Below are 16,695 nucleotides of genomic sequence, written 5' to 3' on the forward strand. Positions count from 1 at the left end.
ATTACATCTTTAGAAAAACATTTTGAATTACAAGCCTAAAATTTCGGTCATACATTAAATTTCTTTCAATTTTATTTTATATTGCTTGTGAAGCTAATTTTCATGAACATTTTACTGGAACAACAACATTTTTACTGCCCTTCGCCATTAGGCTTGCTGTTAAATTATGAAATCTGGGACTGAGCACCACAAGTGACTTTTGATATAATGATATTTAACAAAATCTGTCATTCAATTCACTTATTTATAACAATATCAATTTACGTAGCATCTAACAATAAAAGCAATAAAAGCATTAAGAAAAAAGAAAAGAAATAATCAATATTATTGGTTTTGTTACAACCAATTTATACATGCTTCAAAACTTCTTTTTATACACTATGAAAGCTTCTTATAGCACCATGTGACATGTTTGACCCAATAAAATTGCACCGATAATTTAAGATGTCATTTTAATAACCCACTATAAATATTACTGTGTGGCATAGGAATGTTTAAAAACTGCATTTATTTCTCACAGGGCTATGCAATCTGAGTAAATTGCAAAAATTAAAAGGTTACAATTCTTATCACATGTTTCCAGATATCTTTAGTTACAAGAAAGAATTTAAACAAACAAAAACCTGGGAGAAAGACTGTGTTTTGTTCAAAATACCAATAATTAATGTATAATTAAATATGCATGTAAAATTATAGTCAAGTAGGCAGTTTCTTTTGTAATATATAAGTAGAGAATATTTCATAACTCATTTGTTTTAATCAGTTTTGTTGTTGGTTCATATGCGTTACAAAATGTCTTCAAAGAGTCTTGAATGTGGTTCTGATTAGAGCTGATTAATCAGGAAAATCTCAATAACCTAATACTACCAATATTTAATCCAAAGAAATAATGGTTATTATCTCTTATTTCATTGATGTATGCCCAAGCAAGAAAAGGATAATCGAAAATAAAGTGATATGGTATTTTTTCCAAGGCCGAGCTGTGTTTAACAGTTATGTATCCCCTGGCAGACGTTGATAAGGTTCTGGTTGATGTATATCGTGAGTAGTAACATCGGGAATGTTTAGACTTCGGCAGGTTGTTCTTGCTGATAAATAGTTAGATTTAATTGAATCATTATTAAATAAATTTTCTGACATATAACAGACCTATTATAACTGTGGTAGTGTTTGTTTGGAGATTGGAGGGCAATTGAATGGTTAAATAGGATTTAAAATGGAAATAACTGAAAATCTAACAATCTATGGAATATTTTAAGAACTTGTTCGTGAAATCTCAGAGGCGGATTTAGGGGGGGGGGGGATGGGGTGCCCCCCCCCCCCCCCCCCCATTATGGAGTAAAATTGAGAATAGAAAGCTTCTTTAATGGTTAATCCAGACTTTTTACCGGTTCCACTACAAATTTTGTTTGGGCCCTGCGGTCTCCCCCCCCTTTTTTCAATATCCTGGATCCGCATCTGAATCTCATGAAAATTTTCTTAAAATTCCAAATTGTCTGAAGATTTTTGAACTGAACAATTTATGTAATTTTATGGTGCATATTACTTGTCAATGTAAATATGGCTGGGAGTAAGACCTGTGCAGAGGAATTGTTTGTTTTTGTGGCCTTGGTGGCTGAGAATTTCATTTACAGTGATCACTAGCCTGTCATGCAGTTATATTGTATAGATCTACATGTTCAGTCTGATCTATGACATAAACTCTCAGTTAGGCATGTGTTATACTGTATAGATCTACATGTCCAGTCTGATCTATGACATAAACTCTGAGTTAGGCATGTGTTATATTGTATAGATCTACATGTTCAGTCTGGTCTTTGACAAAAAACCCTGAGTTAGGCATGTATTATAAGAATGTTATGCTTTTTCTACTTCAAAGATCCTCAGACAGCAACAACTCTTGAAAGATATCTCTCTGAGCTGATGGAGTCTGTGACATGTTATAAAGGTGAATTTCTATGGAGTTTTACTTGTTACATAGGGATAAGAAGCTTTAAGATAAAGAAGCTTAGATAACTAAAAATATTACCAAAGCTTAAAAATGTTACTGAATGAAAAGTGGTATTACTTACTTCAAATGCCAATCATTTATCTTACTTGGGAGAAAAAGAAAGAATCATTTAATAAAATTGTCCATAAAAACAGTAAGATATAAAAGGAATCATATGAATTATGAAGTTCAAATGAAAGCCATTTACGTAACCTTATCTCGTTTTATATCCCAAGTTGAACTCCGAGGACATAAAATGGAATAAAGTTTGTTGAAAGTGATACATTGATGAAAACAAATATTTGAATATAAATCTTTATTGATCTTTTTGTTAGGTGAATTCTTCATTTTATTTAGTATTGAATTTTGGATGGTAAAATAGGCAAGGCAATCTCTTGTAAGTGCATAAACTTTTACTGCACTAAAGAAAATTATAAGAAGTTCATGGCAGTGTCACTGTAACTTTAGTGCAATTCCCACAGAAGTTTATTACTTTAACAGACAATATTTAGGAATGATTCTTAGTTTTGGCTTTCTCATGCAAGAGGCTTTAAAGGGAGACCTATAATTGTCTTATTTTACGATTATAAAATCAATTTGGTTTTTCTTTTCCTCAGAGTAACTGAAGGAGGGGAATAGATATGTATCAATTCGAAAAAGTGAGTTGAAAATGGAAGTTGCTGAATCATCATTATTATATCATAGACAATGCAATGCAATTTTTTAGGTGTTAAAAATATGTAATTGAGGTTTTATTGATTCCTCAATTGCTTGATATTGGCATCAATTGAAATGATGTCCCCAAATTTAAGACAGCTTTTACCAAGTCTTAGGAGGAGTCAGGAGATGTGTCATCCCCAATTCCCAGGGAATGCTGAACCCAGAATTCCTAAAGAAATAAAGAATTCTTTCCAGAATCCTGCAAAAAATTAATCCTTGATTCCAGAATCCAGATATTTGCAAATCATGAATTGCAAAAATAAAGACTCCCAATATAGATTGGACTCCTGATATAGATTGCCCTCCCGATATAGATTGATCTGCCCTTAAGTCTGTCAGTTTGAAGCTGTTTAAATCCTTGGTTTTCCTGACTATTTGAAATGCAGTTTGTAAATTGTTAAAGTTTCTAAATTCATCTGCAGACTAGAGATACATTTCAGTTCAATTGAAGTCAATGAAAGCAGTAGAATATGTTTGTCAGGTTTTAATCAAAACCAAAAAAAATTTAGACTGTATCATGACCTTTAATGTTTTATACACTGTGTCTGGTAACCGCACAAGAAGACCGATATTTAAAAAAAAGGGAATTTAAAACCGAAGTATGAAAAAACTTCGTAATGACTTCTTTTTACATTAGATGAATATGTTCCTGCTATCTTGTTCTTTACACATTTCTATAAATTTTCTTATCTTGAGACTTCAAAGTGAAAGCATAAGTGGATTTTATTTACACATTAACTGCAGGAGTTATATAATATAGTATATGAATAACTCCATTGAGATTATAGGTCACCATTTGTCAACTGGATCCCTGCTGTGATGTAAATAAAGTGAGAACCAGCAGGTTTTGTGGCATTTAGGAATAGTTTATGAGTTAATTTCACTGGGGCACTTACAGGACTTTTGTAGATAAATATAAGTTCTTATATTAAAAAAGAGGTTTTATTGTGGACTTTAAAAAAAAATGCTTTGTTTTTGTATATCAAATTAATACCTAATTTTTCGTTATGCAGTTCCAATTATAATGTTTTCCTTGCCCTCTAAAACAAAGAAAGGTTACCTGCAAAAGGCAATTATGAATTTTGTAGTCTTAGAGGTTTAACTATTTTGTAATTTCAAGTGTGAGATCAATGAACCCCTTCCTTTGGCTTTTATGGAAGTTTTGCTCTTTCTTCAGTGATATTGGAGAACTTTCAAACTTACATGCATTACTTTATATATTGAAGTATCTGTTTTCCTTATAATATTTTTCATACATCAGCCCACTTATATGAAAACACATTAAAGAAAGTTGGGGAATGAATTACTAAGATATATCTCCAAAGGATTATAAAGCAGTATTTGTTCTATTCTGTTGAACTTGTTGGGTATCACTGTATGATAACTAATATAACTAGTCTTGTATGAATTGTTTTACACTTTGTTGTGTTGGGGCTTTTTATAGCTGACTATAGGGTATGAGTTATGCTCATGGTTGAAGGCTGTAATGTGACTTATAGTTGATTACATCCAAATTATTTTGACTCTGGTGGATAGTTGTCCCATTGGCAATCATATCACATCTCCTTATTATTATATCAATTGAGATAAGATGAGAGTCGAGTTCTGTAGTGAGTTATTTCCCTTTGGAAAAAGACATATTCATGTGCTCAGGTTTACAGAAAGCTGAGAGTTGAGTTCTGTAGTGAGTTATTTCCCTTTGGAAAAAGACATATTCATGTGCTCAGGTTTACAGAAAGCTGAGAGTCGAGTTGTGTAGTGAGTTATTTCCCTTTGGAAAAGACATATTCATGTGTTCAGGTTTACAGAATGCTGAGAGCAATGAGTTCTGTAGAGAGTTATTTCCCTTCGGAAAAGACATATTCATGTGCTCAGGTTTACAGAATGCTGAGAGTAATGACTTCTGTAGAGAGTTATTTCACTTTGGAAAAGACATATTCATGTGCTCAGGTTTACGGAATGCTGAGAGCAATGAGTTCTGTAGAGAGTTATTTCCCTTTGGGAAAGACATATTCATGTGCTCAGGTTTACAGAATGCTGAGAGTAATGACTTCTGTAGAGAGTTATTTCCCTTTGGAAAAGACATATTCATGTGCTCAGGTTTACAGAATGCTGAGAGTAGACACATTCATGCATTCAAGTTTACCATGATTAAAGAGTAGAGGACACTTGAAAAATATAAATTTAGCTGAAGTGCATTTTGCATGTTAAACTTTCGTACAGGTAATGCTTGTCCTTATGAACAAATTTATGTTGAGAAATAAGTGACAGCAGCTGGTATGAAAGAGAATATTACATATGTTTGTACCACAAAGACGTTTACCAGTGTAATTTGTGTTGTACAGAACATTTTCCATTCTGACAGCTTGAAAGGTGAAAATAGTACAAAGAGAATACATTTGTCCTAAGTTATAATAGGAAGAAGGGAATGTTCAAAAGGAAAGTTTACAAAGATGAAATCCATTAAACAAAAACATGATGTAAAGAAAAAAAAACAACAATTGTTTGCAAGTTAATTTTAGAACTTTGATTAAGTTGTTATTTAATGTATCCCTGAATATTTCATGTTTTGTGGTGGTTTACACCACCTTTGAGTTATCCCCCCAATTAATGAAGTAAATTCATTCGTTGATTCTGGTGTTAAATGTCACTTTCAGCACACTTGGTTACATCATGGCGGCCAGGTTTTTTGGGGTTGAGGAAGCCAGAGTGTCCAGAAAGAACCACCCGAACCTTTGACATGAAAATGGCAATACTTATTAATAATAACAATTAAATGAAGGAATTAAATCATTTTCCTGTATGATTGTGTAGCATCACAACAAACATTAGATGTCAAAGGTCAACAATCATTTTAGCAAACCCCATTAGGTCAGTTGGCACAAAATTGAAGTCAGTCATAGTGAAATATCAGAACTCTAAAGTGGTGACTATTTTCACAGTTGACATTTATATACGAAGCAGAGTGATAGCCTGACCCTGTTTATGTCAGGCTGAGTTAAGTTGCAAGAGTTTTAAGTCAATTGCACTCCGGTCTCTTCATCCAGTAAAACATGAGCAGAGGAATTTAAATTATGTATAAAAAAATGGCTGTAAGCCATGTAAACTAATATGCATATACAATAACTTCGTTAGAGGGTTAATAAATGGTACATGTCAAAGATTCTATAATTGTAAACATTTACTCAAGAGTTCTATTGGTCAGTGACCTTGGACCTTGTTTATCATAGTTTTATAGTTATTGTATGATTCATGACTAACCACCTTAACTGTTCAATATCAGCCATTATTCTGGCTTATTCAAATAAACAACAGTGCTCCCAAGTTGTTATATAACAAAAGTAATATCTGTGCTTGAACTTAAAATAATGCAGTCATGTATGTGGCTTTCATATATGTTAGTCCAAAGTACTGTGGAAAGTGGACTCTTCAACTGTATTTCTCAATAAATCTATGAAATAAACATTAAGTTATGGTGGAGTTTGTATATTTCATTTTATTTGTTTTGTATTCTTATTTGTTATTTATTGTACGCCATCAAACCTTCAGGATATAAATGTGCATTTAGAATAAACATAAAATATATAGTACATTGGCAATGCCTCTCCATAATGGTGGTCATGACACTTAGTTTGTTGCCATGATTTCATTTTGTGTACAAAAGATTATATGAGTATTTGATCATTTCTTTCTTATAAAGTTTCAACCTAAAGCATATTTTATTTTAGTCAACCTTTTTTTTCCAACCAACTTTTTTACAATAAAGACACATTTTTAAGGGGATAAAGTATACATGTACCTGAAATTTAAAACAAAAGTCATTTTAAAGTTTAATTTCTAAACAACATTAAATACCAACACCGTTCTTTTGAATTAAACTTGAAACTTTGTTGAAATGCCAGTCAGTATTAAAAGACTTAAAATAAACGATATTCATTTAAATAAAAATCCTAACTATTGTATTTAGTTAAAGGTTTTTTGCACTATTATACAATATTTTTGTTTGTTTATTTAAGAAAAGAAAAAGGACTTTAACGGACCTGTGCATTCTATTTTAAAGGCAAGTTACACAAACATTCATACCAAGTTTTATATCCAGTCGTAGTACAAAGAGAATATTGTATGAATTTGGTAGTGCATAATGTTTCGTACATGAATGCACAAATAACTTTACTTATAAAAGCCATATAAAATCCACTTTGTATATACTTCTAAATTTTCCTTTTTCTAAATGTTAATTGTCTATGGTAGTATAGTTCAATCTTTTGGGAAAATACTTAAGAATAAAAACTATTACTGTAATATGATCAGTAATGTTCAGTTGACAATTAAGTTTTAGATTAATGGCCGTGAGAAATATATGATAGATTTTTTTTTTCAATTTTTTTAGTTAGACAAAAGTAGATAAATTCTTAATGAGTTTTGGGAAATGAAATAAATATGTGGTTTATTTCTTTTATCTTTAAAGTTAATAATTGAATGCAGTAATTAGTAGTAAAGCAATTTAGTCATTTTCAGATGTTAGTAGTTAATCATTAAAATTAGATCTAAAATATTTGCAATGTTCTACTCTTTGATGTTTTTTTTTTGTGTTGTTGGGTTGCTGTATTTCATTGATGTATATCATATCTCTTTTTACTCATATTGAATATATTATAGTTGGTTCATAATTTACATGTTTAGATTATATAGAACAAAAAAGTGAAAAAAATAAAAACTTCAGTGGAATTTAATACTCACAGTTAGAGAGGTATGATTATCAGCAGAAATTTGCTTGGTTGACTTAAGAATAATCAGTTATACCTTGGTAAATATTGAAACGCTTGCAAGGTCAAATATATTGCATGGCACTCTGAGGCTTGGATTTAGACGGAGCTCACCTGAGATGTCATGCAGGCCCATATAAAAAAGAAGAAAAAAATGTATAGGAAAAATGGCAGTATTATTTGTCAAAATATGATCTTCTAACTCCAAATTCTCCGGAGCCCCTACAAATACACACACACACATCAAATCCTGGATCTGCGTCTGGGACTTGCAGAGTCAGTTTGGTTTATTTTGATTTTTCTTATTAATATCTATGGTTAATTCAGAAATTATTGCATGGATTTGTAAATCTGATTGGTTAACATTGTGAAAAAATGAAAAATCGGAGATTAATGAATGCAATATTTCTGGGCGTATAGAAGTAATGATATCAAAGTTTGAGCTACAGAAAAGGCGAAACTCATCTTGTCTCATTTTTCACCTCAATAAAAACATCATAAAAATAATGAATTTACAGAATTTACAGAATTTACAGTATTTATTTCGAAAATTAAAGAGAGCTTTTGTAAAAGATAAAAAAAGGATTTTGTGTCGAAATTAAATCTTGAGTAATCCATTGCAGTATAATCCCCTTATTGTCTGCTACTGGAGATAATCTTTCTGATCCGGTTTCATTTCACACATTAAGCTGTATGACATAAAAGTACAAGATCTATGCACAAACGTATTTAATATAAATCTAAGGTAGTTATTAACTACTGCCAAGTCAGACACTCCGAGTTGTCAGTTTAAAGGGGAAATGTGTATTTGGATTGAGGGAAAACTGCGTTTTAGTGGATATTTGACCCTGTAGTTTTGCCAATTTATACTTCCTTGAACCCCTATGTATCATACCCATGAAAATACATGAAATTTGGAATCCCACAAATAGTTATGAATAGACAGTAGTACTATTTTATGAGATTTTTGTCTCTTGTACTTCTCTTTTGACAGTTTTGTAGACATTGTAAAAAAATAGTTTCCTCCCCAACAATACCTGTTCAAAGATAAACTTTATATTTGACTGTATACCTTAGCTTTGACTTATCAATTCATGACACAAAATCTATACATTTATTTGTGTTGTAAAATCAGAAATTATTGCATGCATTTATTATTGCGATTTTTGAAAAATGGACAACAATTGCGAGATTAACTATTGAGATTCCACGAAAATCTGCATACCTATCTATGTATCAGATATCAGAATGCGAGTTCTTATTGTTGGGATACTCACCCAGTCACATTATTCGCATCGATAAAAACCTCGCAATAATTTTTGAATTTACAGTATACTAAGCAAAGGAACAGAACTTTTATTACTGTTCTTCTACTTTAAACACTTTAACGATCTTATATTTGTGTATTTACTGTTATAACACTAAGATACACTGGATCAGGACATGTTTCAATAGGATCAATCAACAGTCGTCAAACTATTTTGATTGATTTACATTAATCAGGAAATTAACAAGTATTTTAACATTTTAATTTCCTTTCAAAATTTTTTTTTATGTAATGGATTACATTTTATTTGTTTTTGAAACTGTTGTGATTCATTTATATATTAGTCATGATAAGACCTCGTAGCTTGTGACAAAATCGATTTTCGGAATGTTTAAAGTTTGATTACTTTGGTTTTAAATTGACATACGAAGGAAGACCTTGAATAGGACAATAATTGAAACCTTGTTTATATATTAAAAGACCATAGTAAATGATATGGGGACATCAATGTAATTGAGAATTGTAAGAAACGATCTCTTAGAACTTTCGCCTAAGTGCCAGGATAGAAAGGGAGATGAGATTTCCAGTCTGATTCCTGTTTTTCCAAATTTCTGACTCAAATAAGGGTTTTTAACATTTTATTGGAATACCTATTTAAACTTCCCAGCAGAATTCATCACAGTTAAGTTATAGATAGTTTCAAAACATATTTAAGAAAATCAAGAAATAAGAAAGTTCGAGTGAAGTTCAATAAAATGTCTTTTTTCAAGCTTCTAAAATACAAAATACATTTGATATTTTGATTCCAGTTACAAGAATGAAATGTTTGGAAATTTGAGAATTAACTTATGGAAACTCTTTAGAATTTAGATGGAATTGATGTGCATTGGACAAACAGTCTCTGAGATTTTTCAATCAACTCAGACTTTAATAGAATATATAATTCTTTGTTTACACAGTTGAATAAATCTTAAAATGATTAAGTTCAATTTTACACAAATCAAAAATGTCCAGTGTGTTTTAAAACTCAGTGTACATGTATGTATGAGTCTGGATGGGATATTATGGAATAGAGAATAATGGACAAAATCTACACAAAAAAGGGCCCAAAAAATATAGAAAAGAGAATATTGGGTGCTTGAGTAAATATATTTAAAGATTAGAGAATAATGGGAAAAAAACATAACGAATAGAGAAAAATGACCCCAAAAAAATAAAAATACTGAAATGTAGAACCCATCTAGACCCTCACGTATTCCATGAAGTGTTTTCCATGCTGTAGATTTTCCCCATTATCTTTTAATCTTGATGCACTCTTCTAACTGTCTTATCTCTATGCTGTATGTTAAAATTTCATGTACTTTTGATTTCACTGTAAAGGTAAATATTTTTTACAACATGACACTAAATAATTTACTTCTGTACATATAATTGTCCTTGAATCGACACACTAATACAAAGTCCTTAACAATTGTATTACATTTGTATAGTTTTAAATAGCCAATATGTTAATGGTTTTAAATTTGTGTAATCGCTTGATGTCCTTGGACAGGTTTTTATCAGATTGAAGAGCCCTGTAGTAAACAAATGAATTTTAATCTGGTGTGTGCTGTTTTCAAGATTGGGAAATAGAGGTGTGGATTTTGAACGTTTAGTGTGGGATAGGGAAAAAACGTAGGATTTTTCTGTTGGATTAATTAGTGTGCAATGTGTATTTCATAAAAGTTTACGGTCGTTTATTTTCCTTTCATGTGTGGATTTCTGTTTGTTGTTTAAAGGCAAATGGTTGTATTAGAATTTTGATGGATTAAAAAATACAATTCACATGTTTTGATAGTGAAACACGTTTTATGTGGAATGATATGTGAACAGTATGGATTTATTTTTATATCCACGTTGGGCTGCTCATGCTTACTTGTAACTTCATCTTTCAATTAAAACAGCTGTAACAGTATATATATGGAAATAGAAACTTAAATACATTATTTGTTGGTAAGTAATATATATATATATATACCAATAACATCAGATTTGTTATTAAGGATTTAGTGACAAAGGTCGTTCTGTCAGACTGTTGTTTGATTGTTATTTGCTTGATGATGTCCAGTGGCAAATGTTTCATACATGTACTGCATATGATATATTAAAAAAAAGACAGTCCAATTCGCATGATTTAAGAAAAAGTGTAGATAAAAAGTCACAATTATATAAGAGTTCTGTCAAATTGTTGAAGAAGACGTTATATTTGAAAAAGGGTTGGATAGTTGGTTTACAGATTATGTCAGATTCGTTGGATACCAATGTTCGTTCATTTCGTGTTGGTTACTTAAGGTGAACCATGAATTTAGAGTTCAACAAAGAACAAAAATCTAATGGTCGGTCATGCAGACTTTGGCAAAAACCAAGAAAATACACAGTGGTGTAGCACCAGTGTAAAATTGTAAGCATCACTGCTTACAAATAATTTTATAAAACATTTTTTTTCAACAAGAATTTTACTACATGTATAATCGTTCAGCTTCAGGGGGGGCTGCCACTCACTAGACCCCTTGCTTAAAATTTATTTTCTATTGGCTACGCCACTGATACAGTTTTCCATCAATCCACCAAATTTGTATCCACTCGATGAATGAATCCACAGTACATGGTTAAACAAAAAGTATACGCTAAAGTGAGAAACCTGTGAAAACCAGTTAGTAAATTACTGCCACTCTTAAAAGTCTGTCTCAGTGTTCACATAAATACTTAGAAAAAGATTAATTCAAAGTAGCTATAATAAGTTACAGAAAGAATGTAGTTGTATAAGAATTTTTTCCTGGTTAATTGGCTGTGATGTAATACAGGTCACTAAACTTGGGTTAGATTTCTAACAAAACTTCTCAGGGGAAAGACTCAATGTTAGATTTCTAACAAAACTTCTTGAGGGGTCTGTTATTCCCCTGGTTAGATTTCTAACATAGCTCTCAGGGGAAAAGACTTTCATTTCTAATCTAGGGGCCCAACAAAGTACCCCAATACGAAAGAGTAAGTTGAAATCTATGGACATTTTAAGCTTTGATTTAGGGGCCCAGTCCAAAATTAGTAGCCTAGAATACTCATAGCCCCTGATAAACTTTTCGCTCACTCCTTGACTAATCCGTGTCATTGGCCTTGCACATATGGAACTAGATAAGTGACAATGTATGTTGGATTTATTTAAAAATTAACCTTCGTAGCTAGACATCATGGTAGTTAAGTAAACTGTCAAAAAGTAAAATAGTTACAAACTTATTGAAGTGTAAAACGAAGGAACTACATTAAGCCTTTGGGACATAAAAAAGGAAAATACATATTTGTAAACATACTTGTTATCAAAGTCATTCCAGATCAAATGTTTAAACAAATGATGTAATTGTGTGGTAGGTTATTGTTGTAACATCGAAATGACTATAGAAATAATACAGTCAAACCTGCTGTAACAGTACCTTTATTAAGCGAAAAAACCTATTCCCTTCTAGTGTTACACTGTAATAATATCTATGCATTTTGAACCTGAATTTGAAGGTCAAATCTCTTATAAGATCTTGAGTTTTTTTTCGGTCCTGAAGGTGTCCTTTATATACAGGTTTGACTGAATTGAAAATAATAATAATACAGTGGATTCATTTATTTTCGTGGATACCAATTTTAGTGGATTGAGAAGAAAACATATTTCTGTGGATAATTAATCTCATAGTTTCCCCCAAAGTCTATATACAAGCCTATAGAAAATTTCTACTTCGTTAAACATTTAGAATTGTGGTTCACCTATACCCACGGAATCCTTGAAAACTGGTATGCCACGAATAATAAGGAATCCACAGTAGGTGTTTCAAGCAACCCTGTTCGACAGTTCATACATATTAAAAGCAACAACTTTCAAGGTTAACTAATTTGGTATAATAGAAAAACAAAACACCTCTGTTCTAAAGCAAAACTCTTGTAAAAAAGCACATTTTTTTTTTAAAAGAACTATCTGAATATTTTTTTTTGTGCAGTTATTAATGTAAACATTTTGTAATTCGAACAGATGGCTATGCTTTAAAAGTACACAATGACTGTAAAGATTTTACGAAGCATTAAATTTCAGCTATTGAAATTATAGAAAGTATTGGTAGTTTTATTCATGCATAAATGAAATTGTCATTTTAAAAAAAATTACAGTTGATGTAATTTTGGCATTAAAAGTCTATTCGTGTTTTTACATGCATAAAGTTTAGAATTAAAATGGAACTTCATTAAACTTTGAAAGAGACAAACGGCTAAAAATGATCTGAAAAAAAATCCCTAGTTCCTATCTAATGCATATTGCATGTATTTTATATTAAACTGTAATGCAAACACATTTTGTCATCAAATTTTAAACAGAATAAAATCTCGTTTGAAAAAAGCGATAAATTTTACCTGGGATGGTTTGTAAATAGTAATCCAAGGACAAGTTTATTTGATAAAGAAATGCTTATTTAGTAGTCATCATACAATTGAAGTGTTTGTATGACTGGGAATATTAATGCTTTAACATGTACTGGTGTGCATGTGGACTCCCATTATTCATTATGGAGCTGATGGCAAATCTTGGATTGTTCCCAACTTGTATATATAGTCACAGGTTAAAAGAAAACAGTTGGTTCTGATGTTGGCATATCAATACACATTTTATCCCCACCGACACCCCGTGAACTTGTTTGTCATATTGAAGTCTTCTTTAAAGTATCTCTAGAAATTACAGTATTGGAGCCAGTGTCAGAACAGTTTATGATGCACATAGACTATTATAAAGCAAGTCAGCTATAAAAGGCCCTAACGTGACAAAATGTTGGTTTTCTTGTTAGAACTGTTTTTCATTTTGTCATATCGAGACCTTTTATAGATGACTCTACAATATGGGATTTGTTCATTGTTGAAGGTGACATTATAGTTGCTTACATCTATTTTATTTTGACTCCCCAAGAATATTTGTCTCATTGGCAGTCATAACTCATCTTTATTCTTATAGTCATAAGACCAAAAAGTTACAACTGCCATGACAAAGTTATCCGACCTTCTATTGCCATTAAGTTAAGCCAAGCCAGAGTCTAAACATGTAAAGAAAAAGGGGCAGGTAACCCTTCCACAACTTTTTAAGAATTCAATCTTTTTAATAAGATATTTGTGTCACAATTTTACTTTATGAGTTGTTGGGACAATCTTTTAATTGTTTAATATAGTTTGAATGCATTTAATTGTACAGCCTTCTATTTGGTAACAAAGTTCAACCAGATACCACTTGAATGTACTTTTGTATATAAAATTAAAAGATAGCATCTTTAAAAGTTAGGTGCAATCTAGAAGTTTATATCTGCCTAATGGGTAAAACAAGTTCTATTTTTATGTGGTTTTGATGTGAATACTGAGTAAACTTACAATTGTTGAAATGCAAGAAATGTGATGTTTTTGTTCATCAATTGGTTTTGGACTGTAGAATAAGAAAGATACTGCAGAATTAGAAAGATCTAATTATATACAGAGATGCAATTATTGCATGTGACCCAAACACCATTATAATTTCTAATAATCAAAAGATTTCCAATATATTAGAAATCTGCTGACATTTTCAAAATAAGGTATTGATCTTTTGTACTGGTTACTGAGGTGTATTATAACCCAATTACATGGAACCATTATTAAGAGCAAGAAAATTGAGTTAAAAAAATAAGATTTAATACCAATTGTATCAAGGTTTTATTTTTATTTTGCAGAAACAAGTGCCTCAATGAAAGACGAAGACGAGACAAAGAGAATACATATTTTGAAGAGCTTGCCGAGTTAATCTCAGCAAGTATCACGGACATGAGCTCCTTCTCGGTGAAGCCGGAAAAGTGTGCAATACTACAGGAGAGCCTCAACCAAATAAAACAGATCAAAGAGGGTAGGTACCAGTATATAGGCCAGGGAAAGGGGCTGATATACAAAAGAAAAAAAGGGGGCTTTTGCAGACATAAGTTTAAGGTTGAAATATTTTGAATGAAACTTTTCACATTTCAGAGCTCTAAATTGGCTGTTGCCTCTGTGGCTAAGTGGTCTAAGTAATTCTACTTCTGTAATCACTAGCCAGTCAACACTGAGGTGGTGAGTTCAAACCCGGCTCGTGCGGGTACACTTGACTCTAATCTTAATTGACCAGGATTGTCAGTTTTCCTATCGAAGGTTGGTGGTTTTCTCCGGGCACTCCGGCTTCCTCCACCAAGATAAACTGGCCGCCACGAAATAGCCCAAATGTGGTGCTTAAAATAATTGAATCCAAAGTAGATTAGCCAGAAAGTATTAAAGATCTGCTGGTATCACCATATGATTATCCTAATAACGGGAAAACACTTATACATGTATATGACATAATATAAAAATAAGGAGATGAGGTATGATTGCCAATGAGACAACTATCCATCAAAGTTCAAATAAAGTGGATGTAAGCAATTATAGGTAACTGTTCAGCCTTCAACAATGAGAAAAACCCATACCGTATAGTCGGCTATAAAGGCCCTGACATGAAAAATATGAAACAATTCAAATGAGAAAACTATTGGCCTAATTTATAACAAAACAATTTAGAAAAAACAAATGTGACAGACATGAACCAACAACAAGACTGAACTACAGGCTCCTGACTAAGACAACTACTGAAGAAGTTCATGACTTTTGGACAGACTCATGAATATGTGGTGGGACTGAAATCTCAACCCCCCCCTTTTTTGTTGCAATCGGGGAACAGAATAAATTGTTCTTACAAGAACATGCCAAAAAATTGGTTCTGATTGTTTAAACAATTATATTATAGGTTACCAAAGCACATGCAAATACAAAATTTAAAAAAACAATGGAAATTCAAAAATTTGTGCATTCAATTATTCTTGCGATTGATGAACAATTGACAAACCTGACTAATGTGTGAGATTAATTTTTGATATATTTTGATACATTTGATATATTTGATATATTTTGATATATTTGATATATTTGATATATTTTGATATATTTGATATATTTTGATATATTTGATATATTTCAGGAAATGCCGCATACAAATTTTAAAATGCCAGTTTTTATACGACCGCAAAAATTAAAAATTTTTTGGTCGTATATTGGTATGACGTTGGCGTCGTCGTCGTCCGGCGGCGTCGTCGTCTGGCGTCGTCCGGCGTCGTCCGAAGACACATTGGTTTTCGCACTCTAACTTTAGTGTAAGTGAATGGATCTCCATGAAATTTTACCATAAGGTTCAATACCACGAAAGGAAGGTTGGGATTGATTTTGGGGGTTATGGTACCAACAGTTAAGGAATTAGGGGCCAAAAAGGGGCCAAAAATAAGCATTTTTGTAACTTTCAGACAATAACTTGTGTGTAAGTGAATAGATCTCTCTGACATTGTACCACAAGGTTCCATATCACAAAGGGAAGGCTGTAATTGATTTTGGGGGTAATTGCCTCAAAATTTTAGGAATTAGGGGCCAAAAAAGGGGCAAAAAACAAGCATTTTTCTAGTTTCATGACAATAACTTGTGTGTAAGTGTTTGGATATTTCTGAAATTGTACTACAAGGTTTCATATCACAAAGGGAAAGCTGGAATTGAGTTCAGGGGTAATTGCCTGAAACGTTTAGGAATTGGGGGCCAAAAAGGGGCCAAAAATAAGCATTTTTCTAGTTTCAAGACAATAACTTGTGTTCAAGTGTATGGATCTCTCTGAAATTGTACTGCAAGGTACCATACCACAAAGGGAAGGCTGGGATTGAGTTTGGGGTTGATGAATCATAAGGGGGTTCAAAAAATTTGGGGGGGGGGGGGGGTTTTTTTTTCTTTTTTTTTCTTTTTTTCCTTTTTTTTTTCTTTTAAAATTTTCCATTTTAAGTTGGTTATTTCTGATTTATATTTAAAAACAAATAATAATGATATGGTAG

The 16,695-nt window shown here is 31.8% G+C and overlaps 1 protein-coding gene across 5 annotated transcripts in view; it reads left to right on the forward strand.

Annotated features, from left to right (window-relative positions):
* Positions 1–16,695, forward strand: part of LOC127723376 (nuclear receptor coactivator 3-like) — a 187,249-nt gene that overhangs the window by 99,720 nt on the left and 70,834 nt on the right. For 4 of the 5 annotated variants that reach the window (XM_052229953.1, XM_052229955.1, XM_052229956.1 and 1 more), the window contains one exon: positions 14,500–14,669. In XM_052229953.1, coding sequence (XP_052085913.1) covers positions 14,500–14,669 — 170 coding nt within the window. Of the gene's footprint in view, positions 1–10,182; positions 10,736–14,499; positions 14,670–16,695 lie in introns of those variants that run through there. The other variant, XM_052229954.1, reaches the window with a different exon arrangement.

Source organism: Mytilus californianus, unplaced genomic scaffold (genome assembly GCF_021869535.1).
Source record: "Mytilus californianus isolate M0D057914Y unplaced genomic scaffold, xbMytCali1.0.p SCAF_13, whole genome shotgun sequence".
Taxonomy (NCBI): domain Eukaryota; kingdom Metazoa; phylum Mollusca; class Bivalvia; order Mytilida; family Mytilidae; genus Mytilus; species Mytilus californianus.